Source organism: Taudactylus pleione, unplaced genomic scaffold (assembly GCF_031769625.1).
Source record: "Taudactylus pleione unplaced genomic scaffold, aTauple2 ptg000170l, whole genome shotgun sequence".
NCBI lineage: Eukaryota > Metazoa > Chordata > Amphibia > Anura > Myobatrachidae > Taudactylus > Taudactylus pleione.
In genome coordinates this window covers 9,871,002-9,895,898 of record NW_028284572.1, presented here as the reverse complement: position 1 = coordinate 9,895,898, position 24,897 = coordinate 9,871,002, and the positions used below count along the sequence as shown (strand labels likewise).

The following is a 24,897-nucleotide window of genomic DNA, read 5'->3' as shown; positions in this document are numbered from 1 at the left end:
AATAATAGGGACATATCAACACTTTCCTCCTTGACTTATTCTGGCTCTTTTCATGCCAATCAACATTGCTTGTGACACTTACCCTGACTATAACAACTGTCTGTGTGGACTTTACAATATAGGGGGAGATTTATCAAGGCTTGGAGAGAGAAAAAGTGGAGAAAAATAAAGTACCAACCAATCAGCTCCTGTAATTTTCAAACACAGCCTGTAATGTGACAGTTAGAAGTTGATTGGTTGTTACTTCATCTCTTCCCACTTTATTTCAAATCTCCCCCATAGTCACCAATGCACCTGGCCCCCAACATTCTGTTATCTTGGATAGGGAAAGTAAAGGTTGGGAGAATCACCTATACAGTAGATAGATGTATGTGTGTGTGGGGGTGGGGGATGTTAGGTGCCTAATATGTAGGATGAGCTTGTAGCTGTGCTATGAACAAATGATCATCACCAGCTGTACAAGTGGTCAGTACAGTACTTACCTTTAATGGTAAAGTGATCCTGTTTCTCTCTGTCAAATGTTGCTGCTGAAACTAACTCTCCAGTCTCAGGTTTTATTTTGAAAAGCTCATGTGCTGGGCCCGGCATGATGTGATAAGTAAGCATAGAGTTGATTCCTTAAAAAGAATATTCAAGAAAGTAAGTAGAGGGGAAGCTGCAGAAAATCCAGACTTCAGAAGCTCGACAGGACAAGATTCCGACTAGGCTGGTAAGTACCCTAACCCTCCCCTCTCCCCTCCCTAACCCTCCTTTAGTGGTGCCTAACCCTAAGACTCCCGGGGTGGTTACCATAAATCTAACCCTCCCTTCCCGAACCCTAAACCTAACCCTCCCGGGGAGAGGGGCCTACCCCCCCCCAGTGGCGCCCAACCCGAACCCCCCTCCCCCTAGCCTAACCTTAACCCACCCCAGAAAGTGCCTAACCCTAAGTCCCCCCGTGAGTCCCTAAACCTAACTAACCCCCCCCCCACGTGGCTAAGTGCTAAGGCGCCCGGACTTACCTCGATCGGTCCGGCGTCCTTCTGCATTCCGGCATCGGGATTAAGATAGACGCCTGTTTTAAGTCCCCCATTGGGCTTTCGTTGTCGGGATATAGACCGGCAGCATCTCGTCCGCCGGTCTATGAACTACATCCCATCTAATTATTACCTTACCAATAGCAGATGTGCATTGCAAACTTACTTGGGGATGGTTTGCCTTTTGAGATTTTGTTTCTTTACTATCTACTTAATAGTTTATTTCTACATATTAAAAACAGTAATATGTTTCTGCCATTCATTCCTGAATTCTTTTACTGTGCGAGCTTCACCAAAACTTCATAGATGAATAAAAAAAAAATATTACCTGTGTTATCTTTCAGTTTTCCTTTACAGTATGTTCACTTATTCTAGAAATCATGTTACTTTAAAAAATATTGCATTCCTTCTTTCCTGTCAGCTCTAGCCAATGCACCACTTCAGTAGTCGCTACTAATTAAATGATACTGCAAATTTGAGGCACTTTAAAATAGACCTTATCAACAATATCCAGATTCTCTTTGTAGCATTATGCAAATTGTAAACCTTTTTGGCTTGCTCAATAATTATTACTAAATATAAGACAACGAACAGTCCTGATTATTAAATGTTGTCTGGAAACTTTTATAATTTTTATAGTGTAAATGAATTCATTATAATTGACTACATAATATATATATATATATATATATATATATATGTATATATATATATATAAAGCAAACGGGGAATTGACCATGAGCGACAAATCCACTAGTTAGTGCAAAAATTACAATTTTAGTGCAAATAGTCATATATAAAGTGCTAATTAAAGTGCAAATTGTGCTAAGCAGTGCAACACATAAGATCAGTGCAATACATATACCAAAAAAATTAAGTTAAAAACGATATACAATTTATTTCAGAGATTAAAACAAGAGATAAATGGATAACAGATAAAAATGGGGATGCTCAATTTGGAGATTAAAACATTTCAATTGTCTCTTGTCCTAGGAAAAGTGTTTTCCTCTGATTCATGACTCAGATAAGCTATTACTTTTTACTAGGGATGTGCAGGCTCGGATAGGTTCGAGTTTGCACGCCGAGTTCGGATTTTTCCCTCCAAAAAAACAGAACTCAGAAAGAGGCTAAACGTCATCTTGCATGGACAAACATCATCATGGACTTTCCTGGATGATGTTACACTGCTTAGCACAATTTGCACTTTAATTAGCACTTTATATATGACTATTTGCACTAAAATTGTATTTTTTGCACTTACTAGCGGATTTGTCTCTCATGGTCAATTCCCCCATTAGCTTTTTATGTACTAGGTAGTATATCACCAATACTACTGAATATTGACAGGGAGCTGACGCCCACTTACTAGCTTAGGGCATATCCGCACCTCATACCAAAGGTGGTATTTGTTACTTGGTTTAAACATTTTTACTGGCGCCTAAATACAAAAAATTATTATATATATATATTATATATATATATATATATATTATTATATACCATATATATACCATATATATATATATTATATACCATTAATGGTGGCAATGTGCCGCCATTAATGGTATATAATATATATATAATATATATATATATATATATATATTATATACCATTAATGGTATATTGTGCATGGTGTTGTTTAAGCATCACTATGGAGGGCAACGGGGTAAGATATTTTATTGCAGTGAGTGCTTGATTCATGCTAAATTTGATATTTATATATGTGCTGATCATATTTACTGTATATTGTTCTACTACAAAGGGCAATTAGACACAGAATCATAGCTGCTGTATTAACAAAGGCTATTCTCCTCATGTACAGCAATTCACATAGATATTATACATAAATATAAATTATATTATAATACAGTTTTACATAAATAGAAATATTTTTTATTTAAATTGCCTTTTCTGCAAATACCCCCTTGCTCACTCGGGTCATCCCAGCTTTTGTCAATCATGAAAATGCGAGGCTTGCATACCTGATGTGCGGAGGTCAGGATGGCTGATTGTGGAGAATCAATGGAGCCTACTTATTCTTGGTTACAGATACTGATCCCTAATGATTTATATATGCAATATTTATAGATAAAGAGAATTTCTCATGTTTGATTTGGGATGTATGATGCTCCAAATTTTGCCTCTGGCAATTTGTCCAGTTAATATTTTTACAACTCTGTTTGCAGTTAGAAGTGCTCAGTTTTTTGACAGCGTGGAACATGTTCATTATATAATTGTGATCTTTGGGATGGTTGGCTTTGGGTATATTGTTAAAAATTTGAGCTCCAGCACACCACATTGAAATAAAGGACACTTTGCATATGCGAACGTAAATTTATACATTTTATATTATTTTCAATTTGAACAGCTAAAATTATTCTGTTCAGGGATGAAGTTCGGATAAAGCATTTATAATAATGTTATAAATAATATACAATGTAGCCAATTAAGATCAAATGTGATTGCTGATTGGTCCCGCTCAGAAGGCATGAGTTCTAATGATGTCATTATTTATGGACAGTGTTCTAGGATATTTTCTCCTCTAATTTTTCTCTGTCTAATTCTTCCAGCAGAAATGGTTGCTGGCAGTGGGTTGACAATGATTATGTACCGTTGAATTATTGGTTGATGATGACTGAGAACTAATAGAGCTTATAGTTTGCATTTTGCAATTGCCATAAGGACAGTTCTGTTCAGTCTCAGAACAATCAGCAATAATCATCACCCTCACAACCATTTGCAAGGATAACAGATGTACAATTAACATATTCATTTTTAATGCCATCTGCTTTGCAAAGTTGGCCTGTCAGAGAAGCATAACCACACTCCCTGTGGTCACCGCTCTGCAGCTCCATGCAGCCATAAGCGCAGCTTCTGCAGAGAGCCCCATTATTCACAAAGGAATATGCCCACAGCCCCAAACACTTGTCCCCACCCCCACAATTACATGAACCTGACAGATCTCACTGCAGCTCATGCACTACACCCGCCTTGCATCTAATAGCTAAGTGAACTCCTCCTCTTGGGCCTGCTGAACCCTCGATGGCGGCGCTCAACACTAATAGCTACTGGGTGCCAGGATAGTGCAGTGTGTGTACTGTAACAGGCTGGCTGCTCTGCGGGGAAGGGCCAGTCACCAGAAAGTGGACCTGATCAATCAGTGTTGAATAAACAATAGGCTTGGCTGGCACTGAAACATTTCTGGGAGCCCCTTGATGTCTGCCCCCGGATGCCAAGATGTGGGCACATTTCATACATTGTAAAAAAGCCTGTGTACATTTGATGGAGTCCCACATATTGTAAAACACTAAAGGGCTCACTAAGCAGTAAGTAAGTATACCAAATGTGCATAGAAGATGAAAATGAGAACAATCTATGGAAAAATGTTTGGCTGTAAACTCCTTTTATATGTCTGCATACATGTAACTCTTATTTATCCTTGCTGCTTGGCTTATTTAGGTTTCATGCATTGTGAATGGCCTGATTCGCCAGAGGGCATAAATCAATTTTGCACCCAGCATGGGGTGGGGTAAGTGCCGATACTAATTATACTAATGATGACGCTTGTAGCTGGATAGATATCGGGCATACTGTAGCAATGCGTATACTTGAAGCTGCAAGGATACTCACATAGACAGATAGTGTTACTCTCATTTGCATGATGTAGTAAATCTGGCACTTTGCGTGTTATGAGTGAATTTCCTGCTTTTACTGCCATAAATTAATTTAATATCCCAATTCACACAAAAAAATACTAAATTATTGAATTTTTTTTAATATTTATATAGATGACAATCAATAGCCAACATCATGATCTACTGTACATAAAATACAAATTTGGACGTGAATGGACGAATATTTTCTGTAAAGCGCTGCGGAATATGTGTGTGCTATATAAATAACTGGTAATTATTATTAATAATAATAATAATAATAATAATAATAATAATAATAAAAATAATAATTTCATAGGAGCAGAAAGTTGAACTACTGTAACATTGAGCTACACAGCCATTAAAATCAGTAATGCACTATGTGGCCAACTCAAGTTCAACACTTATTTAAATCCACAAAAACACTAACTGGAACTAACAAAACATCACCTCACCTTGCCACAAACACAAATGGCACAGATATTGTTATTTCATTTTTAACCAACAATTACATGCTACATAAATGTGTACTATCTTAACAGGGCCGTAGCTAGGGTAGTGCCATGGCACAGGGCACCACAGGTGAGGGGGCGCTGTTTGTGCCTGTCAAATTTCTGTTTATTATCGTTCTCTCCTGTAGCTTCCTCTTATCTCATCCCCAGCATCTCCTGGCCTCCCCTATCTCTTCTCTGGCCCTTCCCCATGAAGCCATGGCCCTTTTTTGGGTGCATTATGTCCTTTGAAAAATGAGGGGGGCGCCAATGCTCTTTCTGGCACAGGGCACCAAAAAGTCTAGTTACGGCTCTGTATCTTAATGTTATTTTCAATGGGCATCTCACATTAAGTGAAGTGCTAAAACTATGCTGTCATCATTTGCCTAATTAGTTACACATTTAGGGGCTCATTAATCATGAAATATTTGCGCCATATTTCCTGGAGATATCTGCTGCGGCCCCTTCATTTCCAACAGCAGCTGCAACCCCCATAGGTTCATTCCGGAGTTTAGTCCCCACAGCTAATGCCAACTAAATATGGTGTTGTGCCACTGTAGCCTATAGCCGATGGACTACACACTGCAAGACTAAATGGGCACAATGTTCTTTTGTAACCCTCTCCGACAATGGTCGCTGCACATCTTTGGTCAGTAGACTACGCATTCGCAGGACTCCCAGCACAGGATTGAAGAGACCACTGATACACATCGCTGGGACAGGCTGCTTTCAGAGCCCCTGACCCTACAGGTGCAATTTAATACATTCTAGTGCTAATATCGCACCCAGATCACATTGAGTATGCGATTATTGATAAATGGGCCCCTTATTACCTAATATCATAAGATAGCCCTGGATGTCTGAAACAAATCTTGATAATAATACTGTATTACTTTTATTTACAATTGCTGATACAAATAAAACATGTCAGTTTTATTAAATACAAGTTACTTATTCAGCTATGGTAGTAATACCTGTTCAGATAACTGGTTCATAAAACAACCACATATATGATAATAAAGTTAATACCTTTTATTATCACCTAAAAAAGGTAACATATAATAACATATAAGCAAGCTTTTCACACTGGCAGTAAGCATAATGTACAGTTATGTATGTTGCAAATGTCTGCGTTATAATAAAAGCAGAGACAGTGGCATAAAATTAAAAAGAAGCATGTTTGCATTACACGGCATGTCGTAAAAAGACCCATCTGCGCTTTGAGCAGTGTTTTTACCATCTCATAAGTTTAATTAATTATATTGAGGTTAATGTTTTATAGTTTGTGGTTGCACAGAAATGTACTTTGTGGAGAGGTGTAAAGTAAGACTGGAGAACAGTGCCACTGTGTGGACAAAAATAATATAGCCACAACAATGCAAAGGAATCAGCTTTGGATCATTGCCGTAAAATTTGCCTTGCTTTATTATTATGATCAGTATAAAAGTCATTTCATCTACAGAACAACAAATCATTATTTTTGTATACATATACTATTAACAATCAGATCAATGATAAGCAGAGCATAGGTGAATAATCAGTTGTGAAAGTTGCAAAGTTATGAACATGCAAACATTATTGAATTGCAATGAGTGAATGTCCATCCAGGGCCACAACAGGGTGACAACAGAGCAACAATGCGCCATGGGCTTCCCTACTCCATACATGTGACTTCATAATGTACCATACTTGTCTACTTTTCAAAAGTCATTTCAGGGAGATTGTGAAAGCGGTGATAAAGTGGACGTGTAGAGCTTGGCCTGAGAGAGTGGGTAAGGTGCAATCAAAGAGAATGTTAGACTCTTCAGGGAGTCAGGGAGATTGCTACTATTTCAGGGAGTCTCCCAGACTTCCAGGGAGGGTTGGCAAGTATGTGATGTACAGATAATGTGGCAGAGCCAACATGACCAGGAAGTGGTGGCTCTCTAGGCTGTAGGATGGCACTCAAGACACCCTCCATGTCAAATACAGGTGTCACCAGTGACATGCGGTGAGGTCAATTGCTGGGGAGGCACACATGTATACAAACACAGTTTTTATATCAAAACTCTGGAGCATGACATGGAGTATGATAGGGGAGGGAGTATGACAGGGGAGCCTACCCTAACTGCACGTCCCTGGGTGTCAAAGGGCAGAGATAGTGCCGCTAGGCCCTGCACCCTGGGTGGTGGCAACGCTCACACACCACTAGTTAAGGACCTGTGTCCATCAGTTACTTTCTTTGCTATTACTTATGCACAGAGCTGTCTTTAATTTTTGGGCTTGGAGGATAAAAAGTCAGGGCCTTGCAGTTGTGAAAGCGAAGAGCTTATGAGATTACAGTGACTATATATAATAAGACAGTAGTAGTATTGCACTGTTATAGTTACAGCCTATATCTAGCACTGGCAAAAACAAAAGTAGAAATGTGCTCAGGCAGCCCCACATAGCTCAGTAACTTGTCCCAGACAAGAAACAATGCATGTGCCAGTGGTGAAGGAAAGAAAAGCATCTTTGTGTATTCTCATCCAGCTCATTACAAATAAAATATCAAACAAATAAATGATTGGCAGAAATGTGTCTGTTGTGTGCAGAGCAAATAGATCTTATGATGTAGCCTCACACAATGAAATGACACAGGATAGACAACTTATTTTTAAAACTGCTTGCACAGCTGTATTATCTGGTAATGAGGAAGAGGTAAGAGTCACCATACATTCAGACACAGCCATTCAGCAGCCACATGATAGAAATATAACACACACACACACAAACCAATAAGGCTAAAACTGACAGTGCCATGGCTGCTGGTTCTCCAATACCTTCCAATCACGCGCTAAGAAATGTCCCATTTGAAGAAATAAGAGCTATACTTTACAGTACATCAAATTCCAGACATAATTTGCGGTCAGAAATGGTCCTGGGGAAAAAGTGACATTGATAACATGGCAATAGTCCAACACGCATTACGTGCATAAAATGGTCAATCGGGATCATCTGCCAACAAAGCTCACTTGCACGTCAGCCTTAATCCAACATATGGAAAGGCATTATACTAGTATCCTTTGGCAGAAATACACAAGAATAAAATAATGACAGTAATTACACATCAGCTTTGTTGTCTGTGCTGATACTAAGAAACATGATGATGATAATTGTTCTAGGACTGTAGCTGCATATCATGACAATTGTGATGTATAAACTGTAAGTTCCTACCTACTGCACATTCCATTTTTTAATAACTCCAAACCGGCCACAGCCGTTGTTGCCAGCCATCACTGCTGCAGGACCAGGCTGATTTTGCCTTTTAAATACTATAACCACTTAACTGACATGGTTGCACCGGATGTGAATGCTGCCAACTGTGCTTCAGCTGACAAGGTGCTACCGCGCCGCCCGCAGTGTGCTTGAAGAGGAAATTCACTATACACATGTGCAGAACAGATCTCCTCCGACTCCCCGGACTCTTCTGCGAACACGGCAATTTCTGACTGATTTTGCCGGAAAAAAATTGTCAGTTAAGTGGTTAAAACATTGGGCAGTCTCGCACGGGACTCGCCGATGCTTGAAGTCTGCAGCCTAGTACATATACCCCTATGTGTGATGTGGTTCTCCCAGCTGCTCCCATAGAGACTGGCTGTTTGTGGACAGAAAAGGAAACAGGATCACACATGAATAACATATTTGAAAGCAGAATAAAAAAAATAGATGTCGCCATGATTGGCAAATTTTGAGCCAAAACTCACAGGCTTGGGGCTCACAGAATTTCTGGGGCGTCACCCAATCATACAGCTATGTACGAGTGCTAATGCCATTCCACTGGTTGCAACATTCAAATATGTTGCTTTTGTATAGTACAATGTTTTTAGAAAAGAGAGAATGAACAGAGCACGCCAAGCTCAGGAGGTAAAGACAGCAGCAAGTGTATGACAGATGAGGTGGCATGGGTCTAATGACTCTTTTTAAACTCTGACCCCCTCTGTGACTTTAAACATGTTTTGAGTTGCACAAAAGTAGACTATAGACTAATAATGTTGTTACTATTCCCTACAGACATAGACATAAGTGAACTTCTGATTAGCACCTATTTTCCAGCTTTTATATAATAATATCAGACGTGGAAATCACTTGAACTGACACTGTTCTATAAATACTGATGATTCATGAGTTTTATGAAAAGTAATCTTACTTTTCATTTGCAGAGTATTTCAAGGGCATTTATAGTTTTAAATCTAAAAAGCACTAAGAACCCTATCACAATTGTATCCCCCTCCTCCCGCCTCCATTATAGATTACATATGAAAACTGAGGTACCTGAATCACTGTCCTCGGCTTCCACCGTCATGATATGTTGTCCAGGCTCTTGGTTTTCAGGAATGGCAGCTTCATACAACATTTGCTTAAATGTTGGCACAGCGTCATTTACATCGATTACCCTGACTGTCAATGTTTGTGTTGCCGAGAGAACTGGCGTCCCGTTATCTGTGGCCAATATGGTCAAAATATAATTCTCCTGACTCTCACGGTCCACTACAGACGATAGCGTTAACCACCCTGAAGAATAAATATATACATAAAATAGGGCATATATGGGTTAATTGTCACACAACCTAAGAAAGGAAAAATGTATAGAAGCAAAAAACTTATTTTCATTCTAAAACTATAGAATACACACATGTGGTCTGTACACACATCTTTTAATATTTCCGTTACTCCATCTGCCCATATAAGTTACCACCAAATTGGATGAAAATGCAAAACTACCAATCTTCATCAACCTCTGATCCTGACTTATTAATCGTGGTTCAGGAATGGTGAGAAATGTGATGTGATGTCAACATCTAACTGCACTAAATGGATCCCATAAAATCATTTACCCACTCAGCCACAGATGGGCTGTATCCTCGCAATCCAGCCCATCTGTGTCACCCCTGTTTGTCTGCCCCTCCCCTAGAGAATGTAAGCTCTCACGATCAGGGCCCTCTTCCCTCACGTGCTTCTCCTTCGCTTACTTATATTTTAATTGACAACAGCACCTAACACTTGGTTGCTGACACCTGCTGCTTATTTAAGTGTTATGCAGCAATGTTTATAAATCATGTATTTGTCCTGTATTGTTTGTACTGTTAATAACTGTTTTTGTTGTGTGCTCATTTGTTTATGTACATTGTAAGGCATAGTAAGGCGCTGCAGGAAACCTTGTGGCGCCATATAAATAAAGCATCATAATAATAATAATAACATGACCCATTCTAGGAGGGACAAAATGCTATGTTCCTGAACTTCCCTCTTCATTTATGATTGCCATCACCTGTATTGAACTAGTTAATTGATAAGAAAGGTGATGGCAATCATAAATGAAGAGGGAAGTCCAGGAACGAGGGCCGTAACTAGGGTAGTGCGACCTGTGCTATGGCACAGGGCACCGCAGGGCAGGGGGCGCTGTTTGGGCCTGTCAATTTTCCTGTTTATTATCATTCTCACTTGTAGCTTCCTCTTATTTTATCCCCAGCATCTCCTGGCCTCCCCTATCTCTTCCCTGGCTCTTCCCCATGAGGCCATGGCCCTTTTTTGGGTGCACTATATTATGTATCTATTTGAAAAATGGGGGGGGTGCTAATACTCTCTCTGGCACATGGCATCAAAGAGTCTAGTTACGGCTCTGTCAGGAACATAGCACTTTGTCCCTCCTGGAATGTTGGGAGGTATGCAGTTATGTGTCTTGACCTCCAAGAAATACCAATATTGGTTTCAGAATACAATTTATGGGCCTGATTCAGAGGTGGATGATGAGAGCGGAGACTGCGTCTTCTCACGCAGCGTGACTGCGTCTTTATGCTAATGCCGCAGCCGGTGGGATTACTACGAAGAAACCCAGCTGTGACTCAAATCCTCCGCTTTGCATAGTAAGTTGCAGCATTGGCTGTATCAGATGCACATCCACACCATATTGGTTGCTCAGAATGTTCACCGGAACATGGCCACCAGTGCCAGCACAACTGCGAAAATGTGAAATGTGAAAAGGTGAAACTATCCTAGGAGTAGGTTTTATTTCTAAATCTAAAAAGTATCATGCAAAGCACATAGGGGCCTATCTATCAACATGAATGGATCTGATAAACAGTAGTGGAACCATTCATTAAAGTTGCAATGCAGTAGATACTGTATCTCAGATATCTCCTGTGTGCACTGAGGTCCAGATGTGCCTCATGTCCCCATACACTGGAATGGAGACAACTATTCCTCAAGCTTCTAAAACTTGACTGCACAAACCACTGCCATCTTCAAATGGCAGTAGCCTGCCCCCGCTCATTCCTATAGGAAGAAAATCAGGTTTGCATCCTTTGGCTCTCGCTGGGCACATGCGTGAGCTAAGGTCATGCATGCATAGCAGTGTAAACTTTCAGTGGTTGTATTAGCAGCAACTGAGGCAATATTAAGGCTTCACAGGACAGATGCTTTTTGAGGCAGCTATACATCATTGTATCTGCTGCCACGATCCAGGGTCGGACTGGTCCACAGGGGTAGAGGGGAAATCCCCGGTGGGCCCCACTACCTAAGGACCCACCCTGTCCTCTAGGGGTCTGTTTCAGACTGTGCATATGTTACATTATACTGCCTAGGATTATGGGGTTTTCACTACAATGCATTATAGTTATTAATCTTGTACATTATCATGCATGCACTCTCATTATTTAATATATATATTTATAAAGGGACCCAGACCATGCACTCTCTAATGGTTGGCCAAGTCTCTGTGGTGGCTGGCCACACCCCCTCTGGAGGCTGGTCACACCCCTTAAGCATGGACCCCTACCACTGCATTATCCTGGGGGTCCTCTTTGACCCAGTCCAACACTGCCACAATCACTTAACCTGCCCCACTTGCAGAGCAACATAGTTTTGCCAAGGTCCTTATTTGCTTTGCTCCCAACTCGGAATCAGCAACTTCATTAAATTACTTAATACTACTTAATAAAATATAGAATTTTTCATAGATTGGAAATACTAAGACAAAACAAATACTAACATAAGCATTAAACAAGTTTTTCATTGCGCATCTTGTACAGTAAATTAATACACCTGCCTTCTGCCAGTACATTGGCTCTGAATAGTCACATGACATTGTTATCACAGGAAGTTCAGCCCAGCTGTAAATATAACTAATGCCTGAGACATTATTGGCACAGAGAGACAGGGGCACAGCTTTATACTGATTATTCTCAGCAATGGTATGTCTACAAAGTATGCTCTCTGCATAGAAGGCAAAGCTTTGCCTAGATCGACAAATACCATAACAGCCACCGAAAAAGTTAGTATGGTTATAGGATTTTTAATTGTATGAATAGATGTCTGTGCAGTTTTAAAATAAAAGTTTTCATTTTCTTTGCTTTGCAGTACAAAAGACAGCACTTAAATAGTAAAAATGAATGATAAGGCTGCCACTCCAAACATGCATTCCAGAGTTGGGAGATAAATGGGTGTATATAACACAAACGTAACTCTGAAAATAGTGTATTTTAGAGGTGTATCCTCTCCAGATGAGTACACCTTTGTATCGGCAGGATACTGTATATGCCAGGTGTACTACTAGTCATCATTATCATTGCCCCCCTACCTATACCGGTTGTCCTTCCGTGAGGACAACCCTTCACAGTCCCGTGCCGCCTCTACAGCCATAAATGTAGATGCTATCAGAAGGTGTGTGACTCTGTATTCTGGTATCTGTGTGCAATAATTGTCTGAGCATGTGCAGTACAGACAGGTGTACATTCAGCTCTTCATCAGCCTCTTTGTCTGTATGTCGGTTATCCCAATTATGAGCACCCCATGTCACAGGGTAGTAGCTCCTCCGCTGTTTGGTATTTCCCTCCCCCCTAATATGAATAAAGCATTCAATTAACTAGTAAATTATTGTACAGACAGAAAACAGGTTGGTGAACCATGATATTGCCTTCACACAACATATATTATCATTATATGATTATAATGTTTTCCATAAATGAAACCCAGATGTGATAAGTATTACCATAGCCAAGGCTAGGTCTTGGCAGATGGATGATCAGTTATAAGTGGGAACATGGATCATCTTAAAAACTGTCTTCAGAAACACATTTTCCTTTTTCAACTACCAATTTGCAAGTGTATTCACTGCCATATTTCATTCCAAAGAAAATGATCTCTCTTGAAAAATTAAGTATAATACCTGTTGCTTCGTCCAGCAAAAAAACTTCCTTTGAATTCCCATCCATGATGTGGAATGTTATTTTTCCATTCCTTCCCTCATCCGTATCCTTAGCCACTACACGATGGACGAGTGAGCCAATTTCTGCATCCTCCATTACCGAAGCATCAGGCAGTGATAGGAAACTTGGACTGTTGTCATTGACGTCTTGAATGATAATCCGAGCAGTCAGTGAACAGTGTCGGCGATGTGTTATGTTAGCTGCTTGGTCAGTTGCAATCACTGTAAGAGTAAATGATTCTACTGTTTCTCTGTCCAGCTCTTTGCCTGTAGTCAAGAATCCATCCCATTCATGAATGAAAAAGGGATTATCATGTGTTCCATCTGTATTTAATGAATATTTAATCTTGCTGTTTGTTATATTCCCATCTCCATCTTTTGCCCTAAATGTATACAAGACAGTCCCAATAGGTACATTTTCTTCAATACCTATGACAACAATGTGGTCAAGAAAAACAGGATAGTGGTCATTACGATCTTCTATCTCAATCTTTAGGATGGCAGAGTAGTTTAGTGGACGTATCTCATTATAGTCTTGTATATTGAGGCGTAACATGTATTGAGTATTTGTTTCATAATCTAGTGACCTAGATAAGTATATATCTCCAGTGGAACGGTCAACGACAAAATGGCTGCTGTGCTCTTCTTCAGATATGCGGTAATGGAGATCTGTTCTGGACAACAATCTATCTTCACGTGACTTCACTGAGCCAATCACTTGTCCAGGTTTCACATCCTCTGGAACCTTCAAGGTCTTTACTTCTATATGATCTTTAAATTTCCCTTTAGAAGTTGAAATGACCTAAAAACACATGACTTATGTGTTAATGGAATTAATTGAATATGCAAATATTGATGCTACATCAACATCAAACATTTAGAAATGTATTTAACCCTGCAGCACACCATCCTCAGCTAGCAGACTTCTCCCTGTGACAGTGCTTGTGTGACACAGCTGCCACATTATTTGGCTACATATGGATTATATGGGCCTGATTCACAATTGGGCAATTGTATGCTAATGCCTCAGCAGTTGCTTCTGTCTGTGCAGCTACTATGTGAAAATATGTAGATGTTGCAGACACCAGGAGCAGGGGCGTCTTTAGAGAGGAGGGGGCCCGTGTGCATCCCCCGTCACGGGACCCCTCCTCTCACCCTGGCAGCCGGCATATGTTTTCATATGTACAGATAGAATGTTTGGAATGACATATAAAGAAGAATCTTATAATTGAAGAAAGAAATACAGACTTTAAGGACTATAAGTATATTGCATATCCCATCAGTGGAGCGCACTATTCTATGTTTTGTATTTCATTGTGACTTATTTAGGTATTGATAACACCTATTTTTAATAGTAGCTGCTCCTCTTCTGCGCAAGGGGGTATCATCTGCATTTGTCTTTCTGCATATTGTGCTGCTGGCTCTGTACAGCACTGCAGGAGAGGTTGGCACCTTCTCTTACTATTAAGTAATCATTTAAAACTAACTGTAATTACAGCTTAATCAATATAAATTGGCCTTTGCCTGTTCTGACTTTGAATAAAGTGTAAAACTGGATATTTTTCAATGATAATGATAATGGTTACATTAATGATAAATAACCACATAAAAAGTCTGATGTCACTTTTGCTGTTACAATAAAAGGTGACTTTGAGTCTGATTCCTCAGAAGCGTCTGTGTCCTGTCACCCTATAGGGATAGTGAAGAATAAAAGCTGTCAGCAGAGAACCACTTACAGTCACACACCAAGGTCAGTCTAATGCTGCCACATTGGCTTTATGCAGGCATCTTATGGAGACTGCATAGTGGCAGCTATGATATTGAACTGAGTGACACGGCAAATAGTTTAGGGCCTGACTCAGAGGTGGACGCAGTTGTTGTTCGACAGTCTTTTACCACAGCCACAACTGCGTCTTTATGCTAATGTCATGGCTGATGGTCTTCCTACTGAGATGCCGTCTGACTGCGATGCTAATCAGTCGCTGTGTGTATTACGGCACACCATCGGTCGTACCATCATCCATTTCACCACCTATGGTGGCGCAGATTTTCTGAGTGAACATGGCCTCCTGTGTCAGTAGTCTTTAGATGCAATCACTGCCCATGACATGTCCCGTGCCTGCCTATCCACCCTATTACCTCCCAGGAATGTCCACTGAAATCCATGGCTCTTGTGTCCATATTTGTTCTGCGTCTCTCGGCGGTAACCTTTGGAATGCATGCGCATTGCTTCCAACATCAGCCAACTGCCTTTATGTCGGCACCGCATGCAGTCAGCGTACACCTCTGAAGCAGGCCCTTATTGTGCTGTGTTTCTATGGCAGCCCTTAGTGTGCTGTGTCTCTATGGCAGCCCTTAGTGTGCTGTGTTTCTATGGCAGCCCTTAGTGTGCTGTGTCTCTATGGCAGCCCTTAGTGTGCTGTGGGCCTGATTCAGAGCCGGACACTATTTGCGGACGGTCGTTCCTAAAAAGGGGCCGGCTATTTAAATTGAGCGCTCGCTCATTGCGGTTTGTTGACGCCTCTATGTCTGAGCGAGCGAACGAAAAATGCGCTCGCTATTTTGTAAAGACGCCCCTTTGCCGTTCGCATCACACGTCATCTCCGGTATTTATTTGATTAATCGGTTACATCGAAAGGCATCTGAACTGCTCGCAGTGCTTGTGGTAGGTTTTCCTGACCGCTATCACTGCGAGCAGTTCAGGCTAAAAGACAACCAAGTGACGTGGTCGATGACGCTCCTTTACTAATTATGTACTCCCATTAAACGCCCTTTTTACCGTTAGGCAGGCCTGCGTTCGGATCTACACTCCCCCGTTTTCAAGCACCTTCCCCTGTTACCACCCACAAACGGTACTGTCAATTGACATTCTGTCAATCAAATTAGCAGCCCCTCGCTGTTTTGCGGGCGCTTGATTTTCTACCGCAATGACTGGTTTACGCATGCGCATTACGACCCATACGCATGCGCAGTTGTGCGAGCATCGCTCAGAGCGAACGAGCGGCCGCTTACGAGCGGCTCTGAATCAGGCCCTGTGTCTCTATTGCAGCCCTTAATGTGCTGTGTCTCTATGGCAGCCCTTAGTGTGCTGTGTCTCTATGGCAGTCCTTAGTGTGCTGTGTCTCTATGGCAGCCCTTAGGACCTCATTCAGAGTCGGTCGAAGCGGCCGCGCGGTCGTACGGAAAAAGGGGCCGGATATGCAAATGATTCCCTCGCAAGTTGCGTCCCTAAGCTCAGATCGGTAGTTGGCCGACCAAGGGGAGGAAGCTGTCGGAAGACAAAAAAATACGCCCCCTTCTCGTACGCTTTGCACGTCATCTCCGGGCATATAAGGATTAATCGAGACCATCGGGAACCATCGGCACTGGTCGTAGAGCTTAAGGTTGACCATACCCTCTCTTAAGCTCTACGATCATGTCAGTGTAAAAACCTCCCATGTCACATGTGCCATGACGCTACTTTGTTAATTGTGCACTCCCATAATCCGTATGCACTCCCATAAAACGCCGTTCGCATAATGAGGCACGCCTGCGTTCGGATCTCCACTCCCCAGTTTTCAAGCACCTTCCCCTGTTATCACCCACAAACGCCTCCATCTGTCACTCAAACTACCGACCTTACTGTGTTCAAGGAGAGAGAAATTTCTGATCGTAGCGGCTAGTTTGCGCACGCGTATTGCGAACTTTATGCATGCGCAGTATAGCGAACATCGGTGGCGTACGACCATGCGGCCGCTTCGACCGACTCTGAATGAGGTCCTTAGTGTGCTGTGTCTCTATGGCAGCCCTTAGTGTGCTGTGTCTCTATGGCAGCCCTTAGGACCTCATTCAGAGTCGGTCGTTGCAGCCGCACGGTCGTATGCCACCGATGTTCGCTAAACTGCGCATGCATAAAATTCGCAGTGCGCGTGCGCAAACTAGCTACTACGATAAGAAATTGCTCTCTCCTTCAACTTGGCCAGGTCATTAGTTTGAGTGACAGGATGAGGCGTTTGTGGGTGGTAACAGGGGAAGGTGCTTGTGAGCGGGGGAGTGGAGATCCGAACACAGGCGTGCCTGACTATGCAAACGGCGTTTTATGGGAGTGCATAATTAACTAAGTAGTGTCATGGCACGTGACATGGGAGGTTTTTACACTGACTTGATCGTAGTGCTTAAGAGAGGGTATGGTCAACCTTAAGCTCTACGACCAGCTCCGATGGTTCCCAATGGTCTCGATTAATCCATATATGCCCGGAGATGACGTGTAATGGGAACGAGAAGGGGGCGTATTTTCAGTCATACGGCCACATCCTCCCCTCACTCGTCCAGCTAACGATCCCATCTAAACGACGCAACTTGCGAGCGCTTCATTGGCATATCCGGCCCCTTTTACCTTACGACCGTGTGGCCGCAACGACCGACTCTGAATGAGGTCCTTAGTGTGCTGTGTCTCTATGGCAGCCCTTAGTGTGCTGTGTCTCTATGGCAGCCCTTAGTGTGCTGTGTCTCTATGGCAGTCCTTAGGGTGCTGTGTCTCTATGGCAGCCCTTAGGCCCTCATTCAGAGGCGGTCGAAGGATGCAAGCGGTCGCTCAGAAACTGGGCGGCCGCTTGCATCCTGACCGGCCGCCTCTGTTTCGGTTGTTAGGCTGTGGGTTAACACCCACAGCTCTATCGACCGCTAGGGTGATGGTCGCGATGGTCATTGACCATCGCGACCATTGGGGCTTACGACGAGACCCTAGGGTAGGGTCTCACTTGTCGTAAGCCCCGGAGAGCTTCTGGCTCTGTCAGAGCCGGAAGCTCTCCACTGCTCCACTGACATCACTAGTAAATAATAGCGGACATGACGTATGGTGCGAGCGGCCAGGGGGGCATCTTTTTCAAAATTATAACCGCAAGTTTTGTTTGCTCGTTCAGACATAGAGGCATCAAAAGACCGCAAAGAGCGAACGGTTCATTTGAATAGCCACCCCTTTTTGTTGAACGAACGACCGCAAATAGCGACCGGCTCTGAATCAGGCCCTGAGGTCCTAATTCTGTGTCAGCCGGCGGATATTCTGGCCTGTTCACTCCACCCTTAACGGTGGGGACATGACTCCGTTTTGGGAAAGGTAGGCCATCGCTGCCCCCTCCCAATCCAAAAACGGCAGTAGACAGTATTCTGACAGACTGTGTGCAGGAATCAGGAATCTACAATCAGGCCCTCAGTCGTTTGTCTGTGGACATTAAATTGGCATTTCTGGGTGGTAACTGGGATATTAGGCCTGATTCAGAGTTGGACGCAATGCCGATGTTTAAGCAGTTGAGCGAATATTGGTAATTTGCGCATATGTCTGAGTCGCACTGCGCATGCGCCAGGTTTCATTACTGTTGCTTGCAGTGAGGATTAATTTGCAAAGTGGCTGACAGACAGAGAACATTTGTGGGTGGTAATCGGGGGGTTGCGAGTCAAACGCAGGCGTGTCATGACCATTTTCAGGGTGTGTCTCGGCCTGCTACTGCTACTGCGGTGGGCGCCTCAATACAAATCCCAGTGGCTGCGTCATTTGCATATTTTCGCACGGCCGATGCGTACAAGTTTGCAGCTTCGGTGGCATTACCGTACATCTCTGAATCAGACCTATTGCGTTTTCATCTTCTTGGTGAGCCCATCTAACTTTCTAATGGGATGTAGTTATAATCCCGACAGTCCGGATGCCAGCACTTAGAATGCTGGTGCCGGAACCTCGACACCTGTCAGAATTCCAGCGCCGGCATCCCGATGGTAAATACTGGGGTTATGGGAAGGGTTAGGTGTTAGGGTTAGGCGCTAGGAGGAGGGTTAGGGTTAGGCATTAGAGAGGGAGGGTTAGGATTTGGCAGTGGGGAGGCATGATTAGGGTTAAGGGTAGGAAGAGTATTCTAACCATGTCAGGATGCCGGCATTGGAATGTAGTATATGGCGTTCACTAATGCTGTCTGTAGTATATGGCGTTCACTAATGCTGTCTGTAGTATATGGTGGTCACTAATGCTGTCTGTAGTACATGGCAGTCAGTAATGCTGTCATTAATATATGGCCATCACTAATGTTGTCTGCATTATATGGTGGTCAGTAATGCTGCCTTTGTTATATGGCGGTCACTAATGCTGTCTGTGGAATATGGCAGTCACTAACACTGTCTGTATTATATGGTGGTCACTAATGCTGTTGGCAGAATATGGCAATCACTAATGCTCTCAGCAGAATATGGCAATCAATGACAGGGCTGCCAACAGGTCTGCCAGGCCCGATACTGAGAGGGGGTGTCGCCAACTTGGGAAGGTGTGGCCAGATCCCCTCACAAAATTTTTTAAAAAATATAATATATTCACTGCTGTGTACACTGCATAGTGGGGTGCTGGTGTCCGGGGGGCAGGCAAGTGTGTCTGCTCCCCCGGCACATCATGCAGGGAGAGAGCAGCAGCCAGCATGACAGCAGCATACATGCTGGGGAGAGAACTGCTGCAGCAGCAGCCAGCTCTCTCTCTCCCTGCCTGTACTACTGCATCGGGGCATGGAGGGGGCTGCAGGATGCAGGCCCCCCCAGGCCCCTCCAACAGGCCAGGACCTGGGTAAAAAGTACCTGCTCCCCCCTCTCGGTGCCACTGATCACTAATGCTGTCTTTATTATATGGTGGTCACTAATGCTGTCTTTATTATATGGCATTCAAATAGGTAGAGGATGACTACTATCCACTGGGATGGGGAGGTGGAGGGTGGCGTCATGATGTCTTTGCCCTGGGTGACAGAAACACTAGCTTCACCCCTAGTTTGATACATCGCACTTTTAGCGTTAATTGTGTAAAAAGAAATGGTTTTCACTTCACACGCTTTTAACAGTAGTTAAGTAAATAACATGAAATTGTATGAGATTTATTTACTAACAATGTTTAAATGTGTAAAAGTGAGCTAACCCATAGCAACCGCTTAGCAACTGACATTTATCTGTCTAACGGTGCATACACACTGGACAATATTTATAAACAATTTGAACAATAACGACATCTTTGAACAATATATTGACTAAGCGATGAACAATGTGCACTCCCAGGTCTGTATACAGTATGCAGCTCAATCTGGGAATATCGTTAACGATGCCATGCTGCCGAATGCAGCATTGCCCCACTCCACGCCCCAGCCATCGTTCGTCCTTGCTGGCATCGGCAAGTGTGTATGCTGCCCATATCGCTCAATTCACACATCGGCCAGTGTGTATGCACCTTAACAATGGAAGCGAATATCTGACTGATAGGTATGTTTTATTGTAAATTTGCATATTTCAGTAATGTTAGTAAACAATCCTCCTTGTCCATACCTGAACATTAACAATTACATATTCCTGCAGCGGAGGGACTCCTTGGTCAGTTGCTGTGACAGTGAAATGGTAGTGTGATCTTTGGCTTGCTGACAAAATCCTAGTTGTCCATATTTCACCACTACTAATGTCAATAAAGAAATGATCCAGATTATCATCTGCAAAAAGAGTACATATTTTAGTGGAAATGTGGTGACCAAATATTAGCTAAAAGTATTGGTATAAAACTTAGTACAATATACCAGTGGTTCTCAAACTAACACTAAGCACATAACACAAAATTAATAACGCTCCAGTGTGCCTGATTTGTTTATAGCAGTGGTTCTCAAACTAATTCCTCAGGACCCCACACAGGTCACATTTTGCAGATCACCCAGCAGGTGCACAGGTGTATTCATTACTTACTGACACATTTTAAGAGATCCACAGGTGGAGCTACTTATTTAACTTTCTGTGAGGAGACCTGGAAAACATGCACTGTTTGGGGTCCTGAGGACTGAGTTTGAGAACCTGTGGTTTATAGCAAGGCAACCATTGAGGAGAGGACTCTTGCACACAGCTCCATCAAATAGCGTTTTCCAAATGTGACATCACTCCAGGAACTCTACAAGCCAAATGTAGGAACCACCCCCACAGCTCTGCTTGCACAGCTCAGCCAATTACATATGCAATCCAAAACATGGGAGAGACTTATACCCTGCAATCATCACATCTCTATTTTTAAGGAATATAAGAATATACTCAGAAGATGTAAGTCTAATACATCATAATACATTACAAACCAATACATAAGAAACCATTAGGACATTTTTCAACAAAACAACCTAGAATACAGTAAAATAAGTATGTTAATTTTTGTTTACCGGAGGACAATGAATACAAAACTTTGCCATTATTAGCAGCATCAGGATCCTTTGCATACACCGTAGTCACCAACATATATTCTGGCTGGCCGTCTGGAACCTTAACACAAAGACAACACAACTTTAAATGTAGGATACAAAAACAAGTACATAGAAACAATGACAAATGCTAAACTAGAAAAAAGTAAAAAAGAAAAGTAATAAGTAAAAATTTATATGATTTTGTAAATAATTGTGAACATAAAAATGGAAGTAGTAATGCACATTATAGACCAGGGATCTTCAACCCGTGGAGCCGGGCTGGAGCTCACTCATGAGATCCACCTTCCGGTTCCCGCAGTGGGTGAAGGGAGAGACGTCATGACGTCTCTCTCATAGTGCAAAGTGGGCCGGGAGGACAGAGGAGCGGACGGCGGTGGATGCAGGAGCAGGGATTTTGATAAGTGTTGGGTTTTTTGTGTGTTTGTGTCTTTGTCCAATATATTTAAGGTTCTTTGGGACTGCAGAAGAGGGGGGCACTACTACTGGGGGCACTATGTAAGGGGCACTACTGGGGGCACTGCATAGGGGGACTACTACTGGGGGCACTGCATAATGGGGACCACTACTGGGGACATTGCATAGGGGGGTACAACTACTGGGGGCACTGTATAAGGGGCACCTCTGGGGGCACTGCAGAGGGAGGCAGTTTTGGGATAAAATTGTTTGTGGATGGGGGCAACTATCTGATATAATTAATGGAGGAGGAGGGACAGTTTGGGGAATAATTATAATTGTGGGAGGAGGGGGGCGTTCTGGGACCTAATTAAAATTGTAGGAGGGGGCAGTTAAGGGATATAATTGTGTGAGGAGGGGGCAGAGTCTAAATAGTGCAGTATAGCTTAGTGGCCCTTGGGCTTCGTTGAATTTTTTAATGTGGCCCATACTGTCTTAAAGGTTGAAGACCCCTGTTATAGACAATGACCTACACACTGTAGTGTTTACTGAACTAGAACCTTTCTGTCCATCATGTTGTACACAGGGCCTGATTCAGACCCGCTCGTGATGTCAGTGGGAGTGCTTTTGGCTCTGATAGAGCCAAAAGCACTCCTGGGCTTGCTGCAGCGAGACCCTACCGCAGGGTCTCGTCGCAAGCCCGATGGTCGCGATGGTCTTGACCATCGCGACCATCTTTTTGGCCGCTCACATAAGCTGTGGGTGGTCACCCACAGCTATGCGAGCGGCCAGGAGGCCGCTCCAATTTTAGGTAGGAGGGCCCTGATTCAGAGAAAGCGCTCTGGTCAGAGCGTTCGGCTCTGAATTAGGCCCACAGTTTCTTAGTCATTTTAGAAACAAGCAAGAAAAAAAAAATCAGCAGGACACAGTTCTTAAAGTAGAGATGATCGGTTAGTTTTGGTTAGGTCTAGAACAAGGTACTTTACTGGACCTCTGACATCTTAACCATGTGACAAAAGGGGGAGGAGCAAGGGGGGCCAAAAGTGTCCCCTCGCTGGCTCGCATTGCTCATACAGGTTTATATTCACCCTCTATGCCCATGTGGATAGTAACACTGGTAGCTGACCGGCCCTGCTATAGCGGTCACGTGGTTGTGACATCAGAGGTCCTATCTCCAACTTGGATCTAGCAACAACCGTTCAGTTTTGGCTCTGATGTTCCCGCCAAGTTTGGATCTCAGAGCAAGGCAAAACATCATCTTTTACGGACATTTCGGCACAGATGCCCGTGAAAGATGACGTTTTGCCTCATGTTGTCTACCACTAAGTTTTCAAAACAACTGAATTCAAAACAATACTCCAATATTAAACATTTAAGTGGTACAAAATGTTATATTAATCCTATATTACATTAAGGGGTCTATGTACTAAGTTTGGAGAGAGATAAAGTGGATGGAGTTAAAGTACCAAAAAATAAGCTCCTGTCATTATTCAAACACAGCCTGTAAAGTGAAAATTAGGAGCTGATTGGCTGGTACTTTGTCTCCATCTTCTTTATCTCTCTCCAATGCTTAGTACTTAGACCCCCAAGAGATTGAGATTGCATTATAGTTGACTAACCTGACATTACTGAGTTAACTTTCTTTAGTTCGTTTATACCTGCCTGCTGTATTGAAATATATGAGTGTGTGAATGCATTTGTGTGCCTTAAGCATAATTGCCTAGTCTCCCGGAAATCGCGGGAGGCTCCTAGTGATGTGGGCAGGATAGGGAGATTTAACGGGGAATTAACGGGTTCGCAGAGAGGGGGCAGGGGTAAAATGATGTGAATCACATGTCATTTAGCTCCGTCCCCTCCTCGCAGACCCGCAAATCGTGGCCTTTTTCCTGTGATGGAGCAAGGACTAATTATGTCTACATTCCAGCCCTGCCCCCCAAAGATGACAGCAGAATCTTCTCTCCGGGCTTCTCCCGGGGAGGAGTTTTGTAACGTCAGCAAGTATGGCCTCATTAAGCTGTGTTGCTGTACATAGACATGTTGTGGAACAAAGGACCAAACAGAGTGAACCTACAAAACAAAACCCTTGAATGGGAGTTTACTGCACATGCGCTGAAGCTCTCTAGCTCAGAAGGCATCCCTGCTCCTATGAGAGCAAATCGGTGACCTGGGATGCACAATTTGGCTATAGTAACTGCCAATGCGGTGTTATGCTTCAAGATAAATAAATATGCGAAAGATTGATAGGTGAACCAGTTCTTCAGAAAATATTGTATCTATTTATAATTTGGTGCCACTGAGAAAGGCCAGTAATTTTCATTTATAGGAAAGTAGAACAGACTGACAAAAATATAAATGACTAATTAATCATACACAAAAATAGTAAGACATACTTAAGAAGACAATTTAAGATTGATTTGTACTCTCTGCTCCATAGCGTGTTGGACAGGCACACAATACTTTTAGGGCTGGCATCTGGCCTGAGCTTGGACCGGGAGCAGGGCTGGATTAAGGTCTGTGGGGGTCCCTGGACAATAAAACATGTGGGGGCCCCTATTAAATGTGATGAATGTATGTGCAATGGGGACCTTATGCAGAGCCCCCAGTAGTGTCAGTGCCCACAGTGGTAGTGCCCTGTATGCAGAGCCCACAGTAGTGGTGCCCTTTATTCAGTGCACCCAGTAGTAGTACTCCCTGTAGTTATGCCCCCTGTGGTAGTATCCCCAATAGTAATGCCCACCTGTATACAGTAAATGCCCCCAGTAGTAATACCCCTGTATTGTGCCCCAAATAGTAATGCCCCCCAGTAGTAATGCCCCCCAGTAGTCATGCCCCCTGTGTGTGCTCAATAGTAATGCCCTAGTAGTAATGCTCCCTGTATAAATGGCCCCAGTA

General features: G+C 42.8%; 1 protein-coding gene across 1 annotated transcript in view; it reads right to left on the bottom strand.

Annotated features, from left to right (window-relative positions):
• The window catches only part of DCHS2 (dachsous cadherin-related 2), a 321,829-nt gene that overhangs the window by 38,297 nt on the left and 258,635 nt on the right, over positions 1-24,897 (bottom strand). The window contains exons 8-12 of the mRNA XM_088475373.1: positions 21,571-21,670; positions 20,708-20,865; positions 13,349-14,189; positions 9,457-9,696; positions 483-617 (exon numbers count right to left, since the gene is read on the bottom strand). Coding sequence (XP_088331499.1) covers positions 483-617; positions 9,457-9,696; positions 13,349-14,189; positions 20,708-20,865; positions 21,571-21,670 — 1,474 coding nt within the window. The remainder of the gene's footprint in view (positions 1-482; positions 618-9,456; positions 9,697-13,348; positions 14,190-20,707; positions 20,866-21,570; positions 21,671-24,897) is intronic.